Source organism: Folsomia candida, unplaced genomic scaffold (assembly GCF_002217175.1).
Source record: "Folsomia candida strain VU population unplaced genomic scaffold, ASM221717v1 Fcan01_Sc002, whole genome shotgun sequence".
In the NCBI taxonomy this organism is placed as follows: Eukaryota; Metazoa; Arthropoda; class Collembola; order Entomobryomorpha; family Isotomidae; genus Folsomia; species Folsomia candida.
In genome coordinates, this window is record NW_019091194.1 from 7,354,076 (window position 1) to 7,370,996 (window position 16,921).

At 35.4% G+C, this 16,921-nt stretch overlaps 7 protein-coding genes across 16 annotated transcripts; 4 read left to right on the top strand and 3 right to left on the bottom strand.

The window, feature by feature from the left end:
* The first annotated feature begins 427 nt into the window (after positions 1 to 427).
* LOC110843328 lies at positions 428 to 2,905 on the top strand. Its single transcript, XM_022089288.2, has 2 exons — positions 428 to 975; positions 1,047 to 2,905. Exons 1-2 carry the CDS (start codon positions 898 to 900, stop codon positions 1,527 to 1,529), a joined length of 561 nt encoding a protein of 186 aa, XP_021944980.1. The 5' UTR covers positions 428 to 897; the 3' UTR covers positions 1,530 to 2,905.
* Positions 2,906 to 3,505: 600 nt separating this feature from the next.
* LOC110844961 (transcription initiation factor TFIID subunit 11) lies at positions 3,506 to 4,787 on the bottom strand. Its single transcript, XM_022091302.2, has 5 exons — positions 4,308 to 4,787; positions 4,197 to 4,235; positions 4,076 to 4,124; positions 3,910 to 4,006; positions 3,506 to 3,827 (listed from the first exon to the last, which is right to left on the bottom strand). The coding sequence occupies exons 1-5, from the start codon at positions 4,679 to 4,681 to the stop codon at positions 3,691 to 3,693; spliced, it is 696 nt and encodes a 231-aa protein (XP_021946994.1). The 5' UTR covers positions 4,682 to 4,787; the 3' UTR covers positions 3,506 to 3,690.
* Positions 4,788 to 4,975: 188 nt separating this feature from the next.
* Positions 4,976 to 6,553, bottom strand: LOC110844869 (S-adenosylmethionine mitochondrial carrier protein). The gene is made up of 6 exons (XM_022091195.2): positions 6,327 to 6,553; positions 6,069 to 6,225; positions 5,885 to 5,991; positions 5,702 to 5,812; positions 5,350 to 5,639; positions 4,976 to 5,236 (listed from the first exon to the last, which is right to left on the bottom strand). The coding sequence occupies exons 1-6, from the start codon at positions 6,357 to 6,359 to the stop codon at positions 5,128 to 5,130; spliced, it is 807 nt and encodes a 268-aa protein (XP_021946887.1). The 5' UTR covers positions 6,360 to 6,553; the 3' UTR covers positions 4,976 to 5,127.
* Positions 6,554 to 7,553: 1,000 nt separating this feature from the next.
* LOC110843859 lies at positions 7,554 to 9,930 on the top strand. Its single transcript, XM_022089906.2, has 7 exons — positions 7,554 to 7,710; positions 7,822 to 8,211; positions 8,442 to 8,600; positions 8,690 to 8,878; positions 8,940 to 9,139; positions 9,217 to 9,364; positions 9,449 to 9,930. The coding sequence occupies exons 1-7, from the start codon at positions 7,668 to 7,670 to the stop codon at positions 9,667 to 9,669; spliced, it is 1,350 nt and encodes a 449-aa protein (XP_021945598.1). The 5' UTR covers positions 7,554 to 7,667; the 3' UTR covers positions 9,670 to 9,930.
* A 194-nt stretch (positions 9,931 to 10,124) lies between these two features.
* LOC118434558 lies at positions 10,125 to 10,974 on the top strand. Its single transcript, XM_035848347.1, has 3 exons — positions 10,125 to 10,216; positions 10,317 to 10,401; positions 10,481 to 10,974. Exons 1-3 carry the CDS (start codon positions 10,172 to 10,174, stop codon positions 10,759 to 10,761), a joined length of 411 nt encoding a protein of 136 aa, XP_035704240.1. The 5' UTR covers positions 10,125 to 10,171; the 3' UTR covers positions 10,762 to 10,974.
* A 2,362-nt stretch (positions 10,975 to 13,336) lies between these two features.
* LOC110843647 lies at positions 13,337 to 16,276 on the bottom strand. Of its 10 annotated transcripts, none has more exons than XR_004833842.1 (6): positions 16,140 to 16,276; positions 15,713 to 16,049; positions 14,607 to 15,536; positions 14,060 to 14,191; positions 13,879 to 13,973; positions 13,337 to 13,780 (listed from the first exon to the last, which is right to left on the bottom strand). XR_004833842.1 is itself a non-coding variant. In XM_022089646.2 (4 exons), exons 1-4 carry the CDS (start codon positions 14,321 to 14,323, stop codon positions 13,760 to 13,762), a joined length of 309 nt encoding a protein of 102 aa, XP_021945338.1. In that variant the 5' UTR covers positions 14,324 to 14,598; the 3' UTR covers positions 13,337 to 13,759. The 10 variants fall into 10 exon arrangements, 3 of the variants coding, with proteins under 3 accessions (XP_021945338.1, XP_035703045.1, XP_021945339.1); XR_004833843.1 differs by having other exon boundaries at positions 15,709 to 16,049; XR_004833844.1 differs by lacking the exon at positions 14,607 to 15,536 and having other exon boundaries at positions 14,060 to 14,129.
* LOC110843646 (endoglucanase-5) lies at positions 15,364 to 16,867 on the top strand. Its single transcript, XM_022089645.2, has 8 exons — positions 15,364 to 15,498; positions 15,572 to 15,658; positions 15,730 to 15,841; positions 15,916 to 15,983; positions 16,163 to 16,288; positions 16,371 to 16,464; positions 16,538 to 16,601; positions 16,673 to 16,867. The coding sequence occupies exons 1-8, from the start codon at positions 15,454 to 15,456 to the stop codon at positions 16,800 to 16,802; spliced, it is 726 nt and encodes a 241-aa protein (XP_021945337.1). The 5' UTR covers positions 15,364 to 15,453; the 3' UTR covers positions 16,803 to 16,867.
* The last annotated feature ends 54 nt before the right edge of the window (positions 16,868 to 16,921 follow it).

The window sequence follows — 16,921 nt, forward strand, 5'->3', positions numbered from 1 at the left end:
ATTCATATCATGAATATGTATAGAACTTCATGGTGACCAAGAAAATGCAGCCATATCTTTCAGATGAACCTACTCACTCTGACAACAATGTAGGAAGAATAAGTTTGTAGGTGGGTCTAGTCGACATAAGCATATGCATAGTATGCATAATCTAAAGAACACTAAAATAAGTAAGTAAATGCGTGATTAGTCGACAACAGTAATTTACATCCATGATGCAGCATCCCACGTCTAGTAAAATTATGTTTTGTGCCAAGATATTATTATTTCGCCTCCATAATTCAAAATTGACACTGGATACACCTTTTCAATGAGAATAGGAAAACCAGAAGTCCTTGATACTGATTTGATGTTCATTTTTATATCATGGTCGGGGTCGCATAGTTCCTTGCAGTTGTAGTATAATGTTGTAAAATAAACCACATATGCTTGCATGCACAAATCGAACCGTAGAATATTATTTATATAAATTTAATTACAATTACTTTTTGGCGTTTAATGTGGCAGAGTGCAAGTGGATCTACATACATATACATAGCTTTCTTACGTACATACGTCTACTCTTGAGATACATACATGCTCATTAAAATGTATGCACAATGATGACAAACCAAAATTGCATCAGTTAGTTAGGCAAACGCTGGATAATGTTTTACATTATATCACTAAATCAATCTGAAATTATGCTGCGTCTTGTGAACATTTATGGCTAACGTAAGTAAATTTGGCTACGTTAAGTACACCTGAACTTTTACAAAGCTCTGTAGAGAACCAAAACCCAAAGTTTCACTTTATTCTTGGTGCAAAAAATTGGCCAGGGCTGTAATTCTTATCCTCATTTAGTTGATCTTATGTGATTTCTTTGTAAAGCCGTTAAAAACTTGAACAATTTCAAAAATGAGACAAAAGTTTCACTTGCAATTGGTGGTAGTTTTGTTACTTGTTAACAATATTTCCGAAATCAAACTGGAAGAGGTAAGTTGAGACATTTAAATATATACGTATCGTTAGGTCCCGTTGATTGCAACTGGAATAATTTGCGACAGGTTTCACAAACATCCAGTCCAAATATCGAACCTATTACTGAAACAACAACAAGCTCATTACAAGATATTGAATCAGAAACACTAATCTCGATAATTGAGAGTGACGATGTTCTCGTATTTAATACTACTGATGACGACGAAATCTCGGACAACGACAATGGAACGTTATATGAACCTGTGTTTGAAACGACTATGATTAGCAGCACAACTCTTGATAACGAGATTGACTCTGAAGAAATTATGTCAAACACAACCAAACTAGAAAATAAGTCTCCTGAAATTTCTTCTGCCGACTGTAAGGAAGGAATGTTATGTGAGTTAAAACCAGAAAACAAGACAGCTAAAATCCAAGTCAAAACTGGATTAAAAAATAACAGCAAATCTAGAAATGTACATCAGCGACAGACAAGTCGAAGTGGGGGAAATGCAAAGGTTCCAGTATCCTGGGGTCTCTATGTGCTAATAATGCTTATTATCCTATAGGTAACAGGGGTGGGCAAGATACTTTGGTCATAAGATACAAGATACAAGATAAGATACTTTCTAGGATAAGATATGAGATACAAGATAAGATACTTTCTAGGATAAGATATGAGATACAAGATATAAGATACATCTTGTTCAAGTACACAAGATACAAGATACAAGATACTTTCCTAAAAATTGAGTAGTCAAGATACAAGATACAAGATATGTATCTTAAGATACTTTTATATTAGATAAGATACTTTATTTTTTTAGCCTGATATTCATGCCCAATTAGTCATGTTTAATAATTTAAACGAGAAAATCTGGTGAGTACAAAATTTAAAATCATTCTATAATCATACAAATTTTGTTGCCAGTGCTTGTATTTCTAAAAATTTCTAAGTTTCGAAAAACTAGACCTCTAACTAACATGCGTATATTTTTACGAAGTTCGTAATATATTCCCTGCTTATTCAAATCAAACTAAACCCTACAATACCTATACATTACAGATAGTTAAAAGCGTAGTTACATATCATGTAATGTGCAATGCACGTTGTGCATGTGTATGTGTATATGTGCACATGAACTTATATACATATATATTATATACAGAGGGGTGGGACAGAAGAAGGAGCCACTTTGCCTAAATTTATTCCGGCCTTATTATTCGTTTGTGAAGTTTGGTAATTGGTTCAGTGTGAAGCCCTTTAGTTTATCTAACGAGCCTCAGTCGCTTTTTCCAACCAGTCATGACCTTTGACACAATTTTCAGAGTGATTCTGCACCACTCGTCCTGAACACTTTTCCAAAGTGCATCAAAACGCACGCGTTTTCCTTTCAAGAAGGCTCTGTTTTAAGTACTCGAATCCAAAAAAAAACATCGGATTGATATCAGAGGAACTAACGAGAGTTTCTATAGTAGGAATAATTGTTATACCCAAACTTTTTTTAAAATCCTTCGTGTAGGCTGATATTTTGTGAGAAATAAGTTGGGATGAGAGCATGATCTCGGGATTTCCTACGAGTCACTTGCTGTAGGTCATTGTGAATGACTCTAGAAATGTTCTCCTACTAACGTTTAACATTTTCGCCATGCAACTTTTAGTTGGTGGATTTACCGTTTTGGCGAAAAATTGATTTTCCGGATAAACTTTTTGGTTCAAGCGGATCTTGGGTATCCTTTCCGTGGGGGTGGAGCTCTAACCGCTTTTTCCCTCCGCTTGATTCCAACGTTTTTAAGTACATTAGAAACGTACTTTCGATCGACGATAAATACATTTGCAGCAAATTTTCTAACAATCGCTCTCTGGCTCAGTATGTCTTTGGAAAACACTTTTATGCGTGCCTCGCACTCTGGGGGGTGCTGCAGGGGCATTTTTAACCGTAGGGAAAATCTGAATAGTGCTAAATTTTCGTTAACTATCTGGGTATGACATATGCAAATTTTGAAAATGCCGCGACTGTGCATCACACGCCACCCCTAAAATTCAAGTGGCTCCTTCTTCTGTCCCACCCCTGTATATGTATATATACATATACATGAGTATATGTACATGTGTATGTATATACAGGTTTGTTACTAATTGGCAAAACATAAAATAAAAATTCACCAAACTCTGGTTACGCCAAATTCATGGTCAAATTGACTGACTGTGGTAAGAAATTGACTTAATTTGACGGAATTTTGAAAAAAAGTATCTTGTATCTTGTCAACTATCTTAAGATACTTTTCTGCCAGGCGTATCTAGATAAGATACTTACACAAGATACTTTCGACTTTCTAAAAGATACAAGATACAAGATAGAAGATACTTCTCTGATCAGGCGACGAAGATACAAGATAAAGATACTATCTTGTATCTTGTATCTTTTATCTTGTATCTGGACCAAGTATCTTGCCCACCCGTGATAGGTAATATTAGAAAGATATACCTATCGTTAGATGTAACGTACAGAATATGTAAATTAATATGGTGTGTTCCGTGTAATATTGACAAGAGCTAAGTTTTAGCATTTAATTACAGAATCGAATATAGTGTACAATATATTTTATGTAATTGTAATTGAACAATTTAAACTTTAAAGTAAAAAAAAACATAAAATTTACTACATCAGTGAATAAACTTGAGCTTACGATTAACAACTTCGCTTTAAAATTATGAGTAACTTCAATTTACAAATGAAATGGATTAAATCTTCGAACTCGACTGCGAGGAATGTGGCCTTGAAGTCTTAATTTTCGAACCGCTTCCCGTAAATGTTTAGGCTGAACGGGCCCTGTTTCGCCGTTACGTTCCATCACATCCAAAGCTAAAATTATAATGAAGACGAATTATTATGAATCTATTGCATAAATACATCATTAAATATATGTGCACAATTTAATACATACCTTCTTCAACAATTTCTCCAACAAATACTTTAGCAATCCCAGCCATTGCGATTACCACATTTTGAGAAATTGAATTTCCTGTGATAGTTTGCATCAGCTGAAAACATGAGAAATTCCGTGTCATCATTAAAGAGCAATAAAAGCTCATATGCTATCATACACTAACCCTTTTTATCGCAGCCTTCGGAAATGCAGACCTTCGGTACATTTCATATCTATGTATAATAGAAATTTAATTTCGAGAATTGTAATACATGTAAATTTATAATTTCATAATGTATACATACCGGTCAAGTTGTTCTTCTGAGAAATTGGATACCAGAACTCTAAAAAATTAAGGTTTATTCCATTTATTATACATATTTACTTTTAATTGAGTTTCGAAATTCAAAACTTACTGCATCTTCTCCCTCTCCTCCTCTTCAACCTCCTTCCTACTCTTGGACTGCTGCTCTCGATAAGCTCGTCGCATCTCTTCCCCCAAAGTAAGCGGTCCGCTTTGCACTGCTGGAGGCGGACATGGTGCAGGAGTTGGAGTAGGAAGAGAAATAGACAGCCCACCTCCCTCTAAAGAAGTTGACGACGAAGGCGTCGATGACGTAGATACGGGAACGGTTGACGAGCCCATCGAGGAGGGAGGAGGAGGTTCTGGCTTAGAAGGAGGGTGAACAACTATTTCAGAATCGTAATCGTCATCATCTTCATCCTTATTTGGAACTGTGGTCTGCGAAGATAAGGGTGGAAGGTCGGGAAAAGATGAGGTGTCCTCCATCTGGATAAGTTAACCAAATTAGTTTAATCAATTTCAATTTGACTCGATCTTAGAATGTCCTATTCCTATGCTTCTTTTTTCGGCTAGTTTGTGTGCATATTTTCCTTTCACATTTCTTTTAACATCTCAAATGTCCCCAAAATGTATGCAGTGATATTTAGACAGACCATGGAAAAAGAAACACTTATCTGTATAAAAAATAATATAGAAGTCCTATAATAGGGCTAACCATGAATAAATCGGAAAATGTTTGATGATGTATGCATTTATATTAAATATTTTTATCCGCACTCGCCCTCTTTCGAACCAACTTTATGTTCCGTTTTATGTCACAAAGAGGAAGATAGAGAAAGTATAAGGCCTCATCTTAATGGACTGAAAGATGAATTTCATAAAACGTATTTCTTACACTTTAATAGCTAACAACTAGATCAAAAAGTACATCATCAGTCACAATTATCCGCCAAGTATTTCTTGACTAGTTCATAAGTTCCAAAGAATATTGAACCCCCAATGGAAATCCACATGGTTCTGGGAAGCACACCAGCAAATAGTCTGCAATAAACAAGATGCATTAATTTACAGTTTACCACGGTCTTATCATATTTGCAAAATAATACTAATTGATTGGACAAACAAGAAACTTCTAATAATGCTAATTAACTAACCCTGAGATCCCTTTCTCCCTATAAACGATTCTAAGGACAGGAACAATGGACCCTTTGGACTCGACCGTACCAGCCTCGGCCAGCATGATGCGCGTCTTGGCTACGTCGAGAGGAGTGGTGAGACAGGCGGCGACACCACCCGCAATCGCCCCCGACATTGAAGATTCAAATGGAGAGCAGTGACCCTGCTCAGACGCTATTTGCACCTTCAACGCTTCCCACAATGGGAACTGGATCACTGAAAACGGGACCTCTCTCAGAATTGTGCTAAAATAGCCACGATAAAAACCCTGCATAAAGTTAATTAATCAAAAGCTAAAACTTTTTAGTTCTGATTTGTAATTTATATTACCAGAAACCCTTCATGTTTCAAAACTTGATTGAAGACGTGGCGAACACTATGGTGGGATACTTGTCGTCTTTGTTTTACAATTTCGACAGGTACACGCACGACGCATGCTCCCTAGAAATAAAAGAATGAAACGAATGAAGCAATAAATTGATCAGATCGTAATAATTAATAACAATTTCATACCACTTCTCCTATAGACGCGGACAACATGTGAACCCAAGGGAGATTTTGCCCCACTCTCCTCTCCAGAAGCTTTTTACAAGAATCATACGTACAGAAAAACACGGCGGCTGTATGACCAAAAACGATAATATAATATATCCTACATTTACTAAAATATTGGTCATAAGATACATATCAGTAATACCATTAGGGGCAGATCCAACAAAGGCCGGACCAATTCCGCGATAGATACCGGAAAATCCTCCACTTTTCCAAAATCCTGCTTGGCTTTGGAGGCGAGTTTTTAAGGTATCCAAAGGAAATAAACCCATATCCACTGACATCCCTGCTGCACTTCCGGCCTAACAAATTCAACAATGTGCCATAATTATGATTGAACAATTATATCAGGCGATGAACTCTTGTTGTCATAATATAATTTCAGCAAATACGAAACCCTCACCAGCAATGACGAAACGAAAGCGTCTAACGGCATCCGTGAACAAAAAAAGATTCCTGCCAATTTTGGTTATGTCGACATAAAATACTTAATGAAAATAGTGAAATAATCCACTTTGGTTGAAGAGGTTTGTGTTCATCAAGTCAAATTATATATGAAAAATGTAACAACTGAAATGATATTTTTACGACAAAAACAATAACACGTGAAGAATCAGCCTACCGCGTTTGTCTGGAGATGTCTTTGTTCAATGGGAACATTGGAACCAAGTTGCATGAAGATTATGCAACGATCAAAATGTATGCTCAATTTGGTCATGGAATTACAATCACATATAAAATAAAATTAGATTATCAATTTCCAAATCTCACATTTATTTCAGTTGGTTTTCATTGTTCATAAGATGCGGATCGAAGAGGATAAGCAAAAATAAAGCTGTATTTTAAATATATCAAATTAAAATATGACTTATCGATTACATTTTATGTATAGATTGTATCGATACATTATTATACAGTACTGTAAATAGGTCGTGAATCACCAACTGTATAACTTTTAGCTGTTTTAAATATGCAAAATATTGTTTGCAAAGCAAAGTTTAACGCCATTATTAATATCTACTCAATGTGAACTATTTTATGTTCTCCACGGCCAAATATATACTTATTAAATGCAACCAGCAATGTTAGTCGTCTAACATTGAACTGGAGGAAATGGGGAAACTACGGATAACAAATATTATTCGATCTTTTTATGTACATACATATGTACATTTACAGGTTTGAATGCTGGTATTACTATATAGCACAGGATTTTGTTTCAAATATTATACCTTGTACGCATTATTCAATTTTAAACAAACTCTCTCATTGTCAACACAATATATGACTCATTTATAAAATAACATAAATTCAGGATAAAAACCAACGTTTTCTCGTTGGATTTGAAATAAATGAATTTGAAAATTGAAACTTTATGTACTGGAAACCATTTGTCGTATGCGGGCCAAAATAAAAATGTAAAAAGACCTCGTATTTGAAAGATATAATAAAATGACAATATTTATACGCGTATATAGGTATGCACATGCAAAAAAAAAAACGTTATGCCACTGCGCTAATGTATTAATAACACTATGTTTGAACTAATTTATTAATTTAGATCAAGTCTATGTATTTATCTCTTAAATCTACAATAAAGTTAAACAATTTAAGGAAAATGAGTTAAAAAATAATTCGCCCCTAGACTCGATCATTGGATCATTGTTAACTGGAGTCTCCGAGAGAGAGAGAGTTGACCAGGACTAGTTTTCGAAGTTAGGATAATCTGATAGAAAGAGTTAGAATGGAGTCAAGCATGGGTGCGACGTTACTAACCCTCATTTTTGGTAAGTATGAAGACTCTCGTCTCTCGAAATTACTTTCATTTAATTTGCATATTCCTCCGAATTTTATTAATATTGAGAATAATATTTATTTCTTTTTAACGAACAACTAAGTTACCGGTCTTCAATCTCCAACGTCTGTAGTGTCTGCCATAAATGCAAATGTATCCCAAGCCGTGGTGTACATAAATTACGGAGACGACGCTGAGATACTATGTTTCGCACCAGAAGAGGCTGTTCGGGAACTCCCACCGGGGGAAAGATTATGTCGTTACTACCACATTGATGAAACCAACTCCCGGGACATAATTATAAACGCAACCGATTGTGCGATATCGAAGCAGGAAGGTCCAGGGGTTTATGAGTATGTGGGCACTGGAGTAAACAATGGTCAATGTGGACTCAAAATGGTTGCTGCTAACGAAGAGCAAATTGGAGATTGGGTGTGTTCCTTCATCGCGGCTGGGACAATATGGCGAGCAGACATTGAAGTTTTCCAATACGGTACAAATTTTAAATCAGCACGTTATTGACTTTAATCTTGATTATTCGTACTGTCGATGGTAAAGTAAAATGCAAAATATCGCAAAAACTGACCACCCAAGAATCGCACATTTTAGTCTCAAACCTAACGAAATAAAATTTTTTAAAAACGCTAAAAAACTAACTCAAAATATACTGCTTTCTATATATGTAATGCATATTGTAATTTTTCAAATTATCCTGATATTCAGAAAAGCCAGACCCACCAATAATAATTGTGGACGGTTTCAAAAACGAAATAAATGTTACCGATTGGCAAGATGAGTCAATTACTCAAAACGATACAACCATTGTATGTTGCTCTTCTGGTGGTAAGCCCATTGCGGAGACGAAACTTGCTTTCTACTTGGGTAACAACATTAACATTATGATTTTCATTAGTTATTAGTAAATATGGATTACAGTTTAAGTACTAACGTTCCATGTGCATAATGTTTAGATGAGAAACCAATTTCGGATTTTGTCCTCAAGAAAAACGACTCTAGTTCAACATGTATCCAATGGACCGAAACTTTCACTAAAGAGTTTAACGATCAAATATTCGTTTGCCGTGTTTCCCATCCAGGATTTAAAGATGTTGAGCAAGGCAGCGAAGAAGTGCAGCACTCGCTAACTGTGAATGTGGAATGTAAGTGGCGTTGGTTTTAATTGACGCAATTTTGTTACGTTCACGTATTATTTACTTACAGATTCTCCCGAAATTGTGTATTCCAACAACGATGGGACCTTTATCACAATGCTGGTTTACGGTGACAACAATCAAGTTGATGTTCACTTTTCAGTCAAAGGCAATCCTATCCCAAGCGTCGACATGAAGAAAAATGTTACCAATTCTGACGATTACAAGTTGGAAGATGTTCACATCAGGAATGTCACGGTTCACTCTGAGGTACACTCAATACTTAAACCATAATATTTTGTCAGAGTATTTGCTAAATTTGATTACATTAATTGGTGGTTGTTTAGAGGAATAGTAACGAGTTTATAGTAACGATTGATGCCCCAAATGAGATGGAAGGTGACCTAATGCTTCAAATAACGGTAGAGAATATTTTGGGGAAAGACGTGGGTGTGGAAATTGTGACACCGCCACAACCGAGTGGGGATGACAACGGTATATATATATTCATACTAGTAAATACCTGTACGGTTGAATAAGTATGCGATGCGTTTAGTTATGGGTAATGTAAATTTACAGGTTCCACTACTTGGATTTTAATTGCGATTGGGATTGTTATGACTGTCATTTTCATTGCAATAATAATCTGTGTAATTAACAATGAAGCGAAAAATCGAGGGTGGTGTGGATATGAAGCAAGAAAAGAAAAATACAAGATCAAGAAAGTTGCAAATTCCACGCCTACTAGGGACAGCCAAGAATATTCTGTTGTTGCAAATTTGGAAGAATCGCGATTTTAATTGTAATTTTGTGTCGTAACTATTTCTTAAATATTAAATAACATTTTAAGGCGGCAATTGAAATTATTAACCAGACCTTCGATTATGCGTTTTTTGGATATCTAACATGATTTGCATGTATGTATGTATGAATGTATGTACATATTTACAAGTGCGTAACATGCATTATGGGTAGAAAGTATTAATTTGCTCACGAACAGTAAACAATATGCAATAGTGAAGCAAATTGTAATTTCGAGTCAGTTCCTTATCTTAAGATAACATAAATCACCCTTTCCCCACTAGATTAACATTATTATATTACGAGAGGTGATATTGGAAGACAATAATCTATGCTAACTTTATTTTATTGTCGGAATCGCAATCAATCTTCATATAATATTGATTTCAACTTAGCATTGTAGATATCATCTTTTTCCTCTGTACTTTTGTGATATATTAACATACCTCTCTTAATAAACTTAAATTTTAAAATTACATTTCAATCATTTACAAAAAAAACATGACGATCGCAACCATATCAGTCATAGGATTTTGTATTATAATGGTAAATTTTAAAAATATATAAAATCGAAACCACTCTTTAAAAAGAGTGGTGCACATGCAGATATGTGCATACATATTTATAAATATTTTTAATATTATAGTTTGCGCTTGTGGTCTATTTCTGTTTTTGGGCACATCGCAAAACTACAATCTTATCGGCAGCAAGTTTTAACGGATCACCCACGTGTAAATAATTATACACCTCATCCGTGGTTGAATTTGAGATTTAAATGTAAATTTCACCTTCTATTTGTTAAAATCATAGATATTATACGCCAAAGATACGCCTGCCGACATCATCGGAACTGTGGAAGTAGGCATGAACAAACGGCTGCCACCACCGTTTATACAATTCCAGTAGTTCGTAGTTCGCCACTTGAAAATTCGCCCAGCATTGTTCAACCACCACCACAATACGGTCAGCACAGATGTAGTAGACCGAGGCCAGAATTTTTGAACATCGCTAGGCAAAATAGGGATCCACCTCCAAAATATGAAGAAGTCATGATGTCAAGACCCTTATCGGTTACACCAATACCAACATAAGTCATATATGTCCAAGTAAAAGAAAATATTTTATGAATAGCGTATCACTTTAATTTAATCTATAGCTTTTCTTAAACTGTCAAATGTAGTACTTTCATTCATTTATGCTAAGTATGTAAGCAGTTATGGTTGGACAATGGCACATTTGTTATGATGCACTTTTGTTGTGGACTTTCTACTTTTCTTTGGATTATGTCAATAAATTATTTTAAATATAAATTGCTTACAATCAATATCACTTAATAAATAGTACAGTTTAGGACATTTTATCAGTCAAATCAACCAAATATGAGAATTTGGGTAAGCATATGCAGCCGTGTACACATATATATTTTGATGCACTACTGTTGCAAAAGTAATAAAACTTTAAAAAGTTGTTTCTTTGAATGTTCTAGCGAGAAGTTAGGGCAATTGCGATATTTTTTGTACTATTTTGCACAAATATTGAAGGAAATGGGATACTCTATCCGAATTTTTCTTCATGGACGCACTACATAGCTTTCTGCGATGGCGATGGCATTGTTCGTGGATTTACGTCAAAAGCCTGCCCCGGTGGAATCTCCATGTTACGAAAGGCGATTCCAAAGGATACATGTATCTGTCATCATGGACAGTAAGATGAATATTTTTTCATTTCAATTCAGAAATTTGCAATAAAATTGTCATGCAATTTTTCAACGTGTGTAGTTTCCTCGCACGAACTCCTTTAAAGCAAGACAAGTCTACTCTGGCATGGAGTGTCCCGTCGGCTGAGCAGACTAATAAGTGTATTCGCTACTCGATAAAGCAGAATAAAAATGTGGATGTTACTGGGGATATTTATGGCCTGGTCCCTACTTTAGAGGATCATGTCGGCGAGTTCGATGACGAAGGAAACTTTCGTAGGGTTCCTGTAAAATGGTTGAGACAGCATGGGAATTGGACACCATATTCTCAAGGTGAGTGTTATCAGAGTGCATAGTAACGTCTGTAGTCTTCAACAATTGTTCCGTTTCAGAAGCAATGGGCAGTCGCAAGCTGGGAGAGAAAAGTTACGCATTTTGGTCTCATCCTAGGGCATCAAACGTCCAAGGAGAAAAAATCAATATGAACTTGCGCCACACAGATGGGAGTGTTCAGAATTGTGATTTACGACAACTGGCGCTTCAAGATTTGCCGAAAAAGTTTGCAATGTGCAAGATAAGTATGTGAGAGACTAACTTATCCAATCAGGTTATACATAAGTATATTTATTGGTTGCATGATTCAGCCACGAGTAGAAAAATTGATGACACTTGGACTATGATTCCTGGAAAATCAAAAGGATCTGGAGGTTTTATCTTTGAATCTGGACTTGGAAAATATGAAAGTACACACATAAAGAATGAATACATACATTCATATGGATGATTTATCTATATTAATAAATTAAGATTTCTCTAATATGTAGGTTGTAACGCCCCACCTAAAGCTGAATGCGTTGTAAAGAACGCATTATGGGTAACCAGACCTCTTAATTCCGACTGGGGAAGGTTGACCGTCTCCCAGCTCCATGACCGACTTCGATCTGAAATGGAACAGTTGGTCGAGTACAGAATGCGAATAGAGTTGCAAAATGCTCATATCGAATCAAACAACTTTTCACGGGCTCTTAAATTATTAGACATTGCTACAAAAATTTTTGGCAAGGTTTGTGCAGCAAGATATGAATAAGTTTTCATCTCAGAGTATAATATGAAACTTATTATTATTTAGATGGCCAATAAACTTCTTAATCGTTTTGAATGCCAACTACCGGCTGGTAGAATACTTATATTTCGACACTGGCGAAGGAGATATTCTGGATGAAAATGAATTTAAATTAATTAAATTTTCTTTAAATAAATGCCTACAACACGTGGACCCACTTCCACACACTTTCCTCAGTTGTCCTGCCACACCCGGTCAAGAGGGTGCAGCTGCTAAGACGGTGAGAAATCAGAGAATTACTGAGATGATGAGGTTGATTTACATGATATTCGCTAGTACCGTTGTGATTTTTACATTATGTCCATTTAATTATTATCATGTATGATGGCAATAATAAGAGTTATACAACCCTGAAATCCAGAAGAAACCTGAACTCCCAGAAGGTCGGAATTTTAACCCAGATAAGAATGATATGATCGTCGAGTTGCTCTGGAAGGGAGTGGATTTGGTCCATTCTGAGTGCTTCCGGTATTTCACCATTAATAAGAACGCACACCGACTATTTGCGATGGCAATGGAACACTTTTTTCTTCAGGATGCAGTTCAATATAGATGGTGGCAAATCACCTATCATATTTTATTTTTTAAACGAACATTTACATAAATGAATTTGTGAATATTTGATTCAGGTTTCGCCAGTTGAGTGAAAAACAACGAAAAGTGTACCCTGTAATCCTTCCTGGTTTACATGAGGGGACGCTTGAAATGGCCGATATGGTAGTGCACACCCACTTTCACAATACTTCTCAGGTGTACAATAATTGGCTTCGAAAACCAATGAAGCAAATCGTCGATGAGAAAGATGCCAAAAATCATCCTGTACAAATGTATGAACAGTACGACAATATTAATATCAATTTTTGCACGTTTTATTATTTAAAAAATAATTGTTTCATTTTATAACACAGGATTAATGGATGTCCAAAAAATCAGTTAATTTGGGATGGCGAAGCATGTTGTCTGCAGTATGACCAAGATAAAGGAATTTTTCCCCCACTGAATAAATTGGCACAGATTAAGTAACTTGTTTATAAATAATTTATGTGTACATATTTGCTAAATATTTTACTACGTTATATTTTATTAGCCAAAAAGTACATTAATGTGCCAATGCATGGGACGGTTATGAAAATAAAAGTTGATACTAATTTTTGTGATCCATTGCACAAGTCCGTGTTACATTGGCACAGCATCCCATTGAGGTCATTTTCTTTAGTAGGAGCACAATTCTCGACCAGTCCCAACTCCACCGGAACCCAGTCACACCCTTTTATTGTGAGGCCTTTTTCAACTTTACAATAAAATAGGTAATCATTAGGCCATTAATTATTTTGAGAATTAGATATATTGGTATTGAATATATGTATGTAGGCACATGCATAATTTTACTTGGAGTTTGGTACAAAACCATGTAAATTTTGCCTTGAAGACATCTCGTCGTTTGAAGACCTCTCGTAGCTCTTGTGGGAACAGTCTCAGAGATTCTAAATATGTCGAATCTCAATGTTAAAATTTTCAAAAAGGTCATTTAAATTATTTATTACTGCAAAAATCAAAAGTATGTACTAACTGTTCCGTATGTTATTTTCTGGTCTACATTCAATGCCGAGAAAGTCGGGGAGGTCACCTTCTTTGCAATCCTTATGATATGCACCAAACAAGCTCAAACCTTTTTCTGAAATGCATTCGTAACAGCGTAATCCTATAGATAGAAACATGCACGATTAGCAATTAACATGTAGAAAATTTTGCACATATTACTAAAAGAATAACCTGCGGATAATTGGATAATTGTCACTATTATTAGGATGCACGGATACCAAAACTGTTTCATTGTTAGCAGTTTTTTGTATGCTTTCTTGTTACGACTTGGACAAAATGCTGGAGGATTATGTGTAGCATTGCAATTTATACATATTTACATAAGTATGAATTTCCTGTGGGTGACATCATTAAGTACTTATCAACACGTGCATGCATACGTACGAAATGCATTATACTATGATGTCGACAAATAAAATAAGCAACAAATTATCTATAAATTATGTGCGTATAAATATCAATATCTATACGATGTTCTGCACGGCAGATGGTTAGACCAAAGTCCAAATTCGTACCTTAATTTCCACTTTACGCCAAACTACAGACAAAACACTTAAGTATTGCGACTTGTCATGTATACAATTTTTCATAATAATGAAATATTAATTTACTTATGAATTACTCGTCATTTGGACAAAAATATATTACTCTTTAATTGTATTGATTATTATTTAATGTCAGCTAAATAAGCTATCATTTTTATTATCTCAATTTTTGTTATGTAGTGTTTCGATTAACTCAATGTGAGTATCTATAAATAGTTGTTCATCATGTACACTTTAATTGGACAGCTTAGTTATCAAGGTTATCGCTTATCAAGAAATAAGAGCATTGTTATTATCAGATACTAATTTACATTTTTTGCTAACAAATATTTTGTGAAACTATAAAGTATGTGACTTTATTCCTATTTGCACAATGTACGAGATATTCATAAAGATAAGTTGGACCAAGATAAGTATGACAGTTTTTGTAAATATTTGTGCATGTGCTGATTTTGTGATGTTTTGATTGATATATAATTTTGCACACGATGAGGCATGTTACTTTGTTCTTCTTTGGGAAGATATGTATCTCTGGTCGTGTGTATGTATGTATAATTTGGGTGCAACGACGAATGGAAATTGTATCTGTACATATGTAGTTGGAATGGCACACCTTGTTAAACACTGATTAGAAGTATGTGACAGCATGCTTTATAATTTCATTTGACAATAATAATGCATGCACAATAATCAATAATCGATCAATCAAAACGTCTTGATGTCAGCCTTATTGTGGAAAATGGTTATGCAGCTTGAAAATTCGTATAAATAGATGACGACCGAACCCAAATTTAATTAGAACCTTTATTGATATCGGATGGTTGACTTGTTTTTGATCCTTTTAAAACAGAACATTATGAAGGTACACCAATTGTCCCATTATGAGAGGCATATTATTCCCTGTAATAATTATTTATTACGCTAAATAATTTCAGACTCTTGTGCTTTTTGCCCTCGTTTTGCTTGGTGTAGCTCATGGCCAACAAAACGGGAGAACAACGCGATATTGGGATTGTTGTAAGGTAAAGCGTGACTGATATCTTATATCAAATGAACTGTTCGAAACACTTACTTACAAAATAATTGACATTAGCCGTCCTGCGGTTGGGGTGACAAAGGTCCAGTGAATAAACCTGTGGATACCTGCGAGGCGGACGGTGTACGAGTTATCGATGTCAACGCTCAGAGTGGGTGCAATGGAGGACGTACGAGAAAGATAAAAACAAGCATAAGAAACATTCTGTCATCCCCAAAATATTTAAATAATTTATGTTTTTAGCTTCCTACACATGCAACAACAATCAGCCATGGGCTGTCAATGATAACTTGGCTTATGGGTTTGCTGCAGTAAGTAGAACTCTGATTTCTTACTCACCTTTCATATTACGAATACCCTCATAGATAAATGCTAAACTAGAACAACGAATCCTTCAGTCGTGAATTTTCCACTTGCATATAATTATTTTCCGATGATAAGTATATACCGATCTATTGTTTTCTTACTTGTAATGCATACCATTTTTCAGGCTTATCTCTCGAATCAGGGTGAATGGGACTGGTGTTGTGCCTGCTACGAGCTTAATTTCTTGACAGGACCCGTCCAGGGCAAGAAATTGATTGTTCAAGTCACCAACACGGGAGGAGATCTCGGCGTAAGACATGCTCTGTGCAATCCTATCTGTAAAAATACTTAACATAACAAAGTGTAATCCGTTTTATTTTCTGTGTGTATAGGAAAATCATTTCGACATCCTAATGCCAGGAGGAGGGGTGGGACTTTTCAATGGTTGTCAGCCACAATGGGGAGCTCCTGACGCTGGGTGGGGTGGTATGTGAATTTGACATTTGTCCAGAAAAAATATGAGAATGAATTCAATTGTAATTTGTATTCACTGTGTCAGATCGATACGGAGGTGTGCGTACTATTGAAGAATGTGAACAACTTCCATCCCAAATTAGAGAGGGGTATTCTATCTGATTAATCTTTGGCAAAATAATTTATGTAAAAGCTAATTAAATATACGGCAATTTTTCAGGTGCCGCTGGAGATTTAATTGGTTCCGAAATGCCGATAATCCAGATGTCTCGTTCCAAAGAGTGCAATGCCCCGCCGAAATTACATCCAAATCTAATTGCATCAGGAATGATTTGTTCAAATTTTACTAAATTATTAGCTAATCACAGTTTACTATTGGCAGAATCATTTAAATACACACATATGTACACACAAATTGCGTTTATTTTCATTTAGTCATATCGAAATGCATAAGAATCAATCTCACGAT

Coding starts and splice junctions, on each gene's coding strand:
- LOC118434558 (XM_035848347.1), top strand. CDS start 10,172: ATGACGATCGCAACCATATCAGTCATAGGATTTTGTATTATAATG. Junction 10,217..10,316: donor TAGGATTTTGTATTATAATG/GTAAATTTTAAA, acceptor TTAATATTATAG/TTTGCGCTTGTGGTCTATTT. Junction 10,402..10,480: donor TTTTAACGGATCACCCACGT/GTAAATAATTAT, acceptor TTAAAATCATAG/ATATTATACGCCAAAGATAC.
- LOC110843859 (XM_022089906.2), top strand. CDS start 7,668: ATGGAGTCAAGCATGGGTGCGACGTTACTAACCCTCATTTTTG. Junction 8,212..8,441: donor CATTGAAGTTTTCCAATACG/GTACAAATTTTA, acceptor CCTGATATTCAG/AAAAGCCAGACCCACCAATA. Junction 9,140..9,216: donor ATGTCACGGTTCACTCTGAG/GTACACTCAATA, acceptor GTGGTTGTTTAG/AGGAATAGTAACGAGTTTAT.
- LOC110843647 (XM_035847152.1), bottom strand. CDS start 14,323: ATGAAACAGTTTTGGTATCCGTGCATCCTAATAATAGTGACAATTATC. Junction 14,192..14,262: donor AATTATCCAATTATCCGCAG/GTTATTCTTTTA, acceptor TTCTATCTATAG/GATTACGCTGTTACGAATGC. Junction 13,974..14,059: donor AGAAAATAACATACGGAACA/GTTAGTACATAC, acceptor CGACATATTTAG/AATCTCTGAGACTGTTCCCA.
- LOC110843328 (XM_022089288.2), top strand. CDS start 898: ATGAGACAAAAGTTTCACTTGCAATTGGTGGTAGTTTTGTTACTTGTT. Junction 976..1,046: donor CCGAAATCAAACTGGAAGAG/GTAAGTTGAGAC, acceptor AATTTGCGACAG/GTTTCACAAACATCCAGTCC.
- LOC110844961 (XM_022091302.2), bottom strand. CDS start 4,681: ATGGAGGACACCTCATCTTTTCCCGACCTTCCACCCTTATCTTCGCAG. Junction 4,236..4,307: donor GAGGAGAGGGAGAAGATGCA/GTAAGTTTTGAA, acceptor TTAATTTTTTAG/AGTTCTGGTATCCAATTTCT. Junction 3,828..3,909: donor TGGAGAAATTGTTGAAGAAG/GTATGTATTAAA, acceptor TTATAATTTTAG/CTTTGGATGTGATGGAACGT.
- LOC110843646 (XM_022089645.2), top strand. CDS start 15,454: ATGGTTGACTTGTTTTTGATCCTTTTAAAACAGAACATTATGAAG. Junction 15,499..15,571: donor TAAAACAGAACATTATGAAG/GTACACCAATTG, acceptor AAATAATTTCAG/ACTCTTGTGCTTTTTGCCCT. Junction 15,842..15,915: donor GAGTGGGTGCAATGGAGGAC/GTACGAGAAAGA, acceptor TTATGTTTTTAG/CTTCCTACACATGCAACAAC.
- LOC110844869 (XM_022091195.2), bottom strand. CDS start 6,359: ATGCCGTTAGACGCTTTCGTTTCGTCATTGCTG. Junction 5,640..5,701: donor TGAAACATGAAGGGTTTCTG/GTAATATAAATT, acceptor AACTTTATGCAG/GGTTTTTATCGTGGCTATTT. Junction 5,237..5,349: donor AGGGAGAAAGGGATCTCAGG/GTTAGTTAATTA, acceptor TGTTTATTGCAG/ACTATTTGCTGGTGTGCTTC.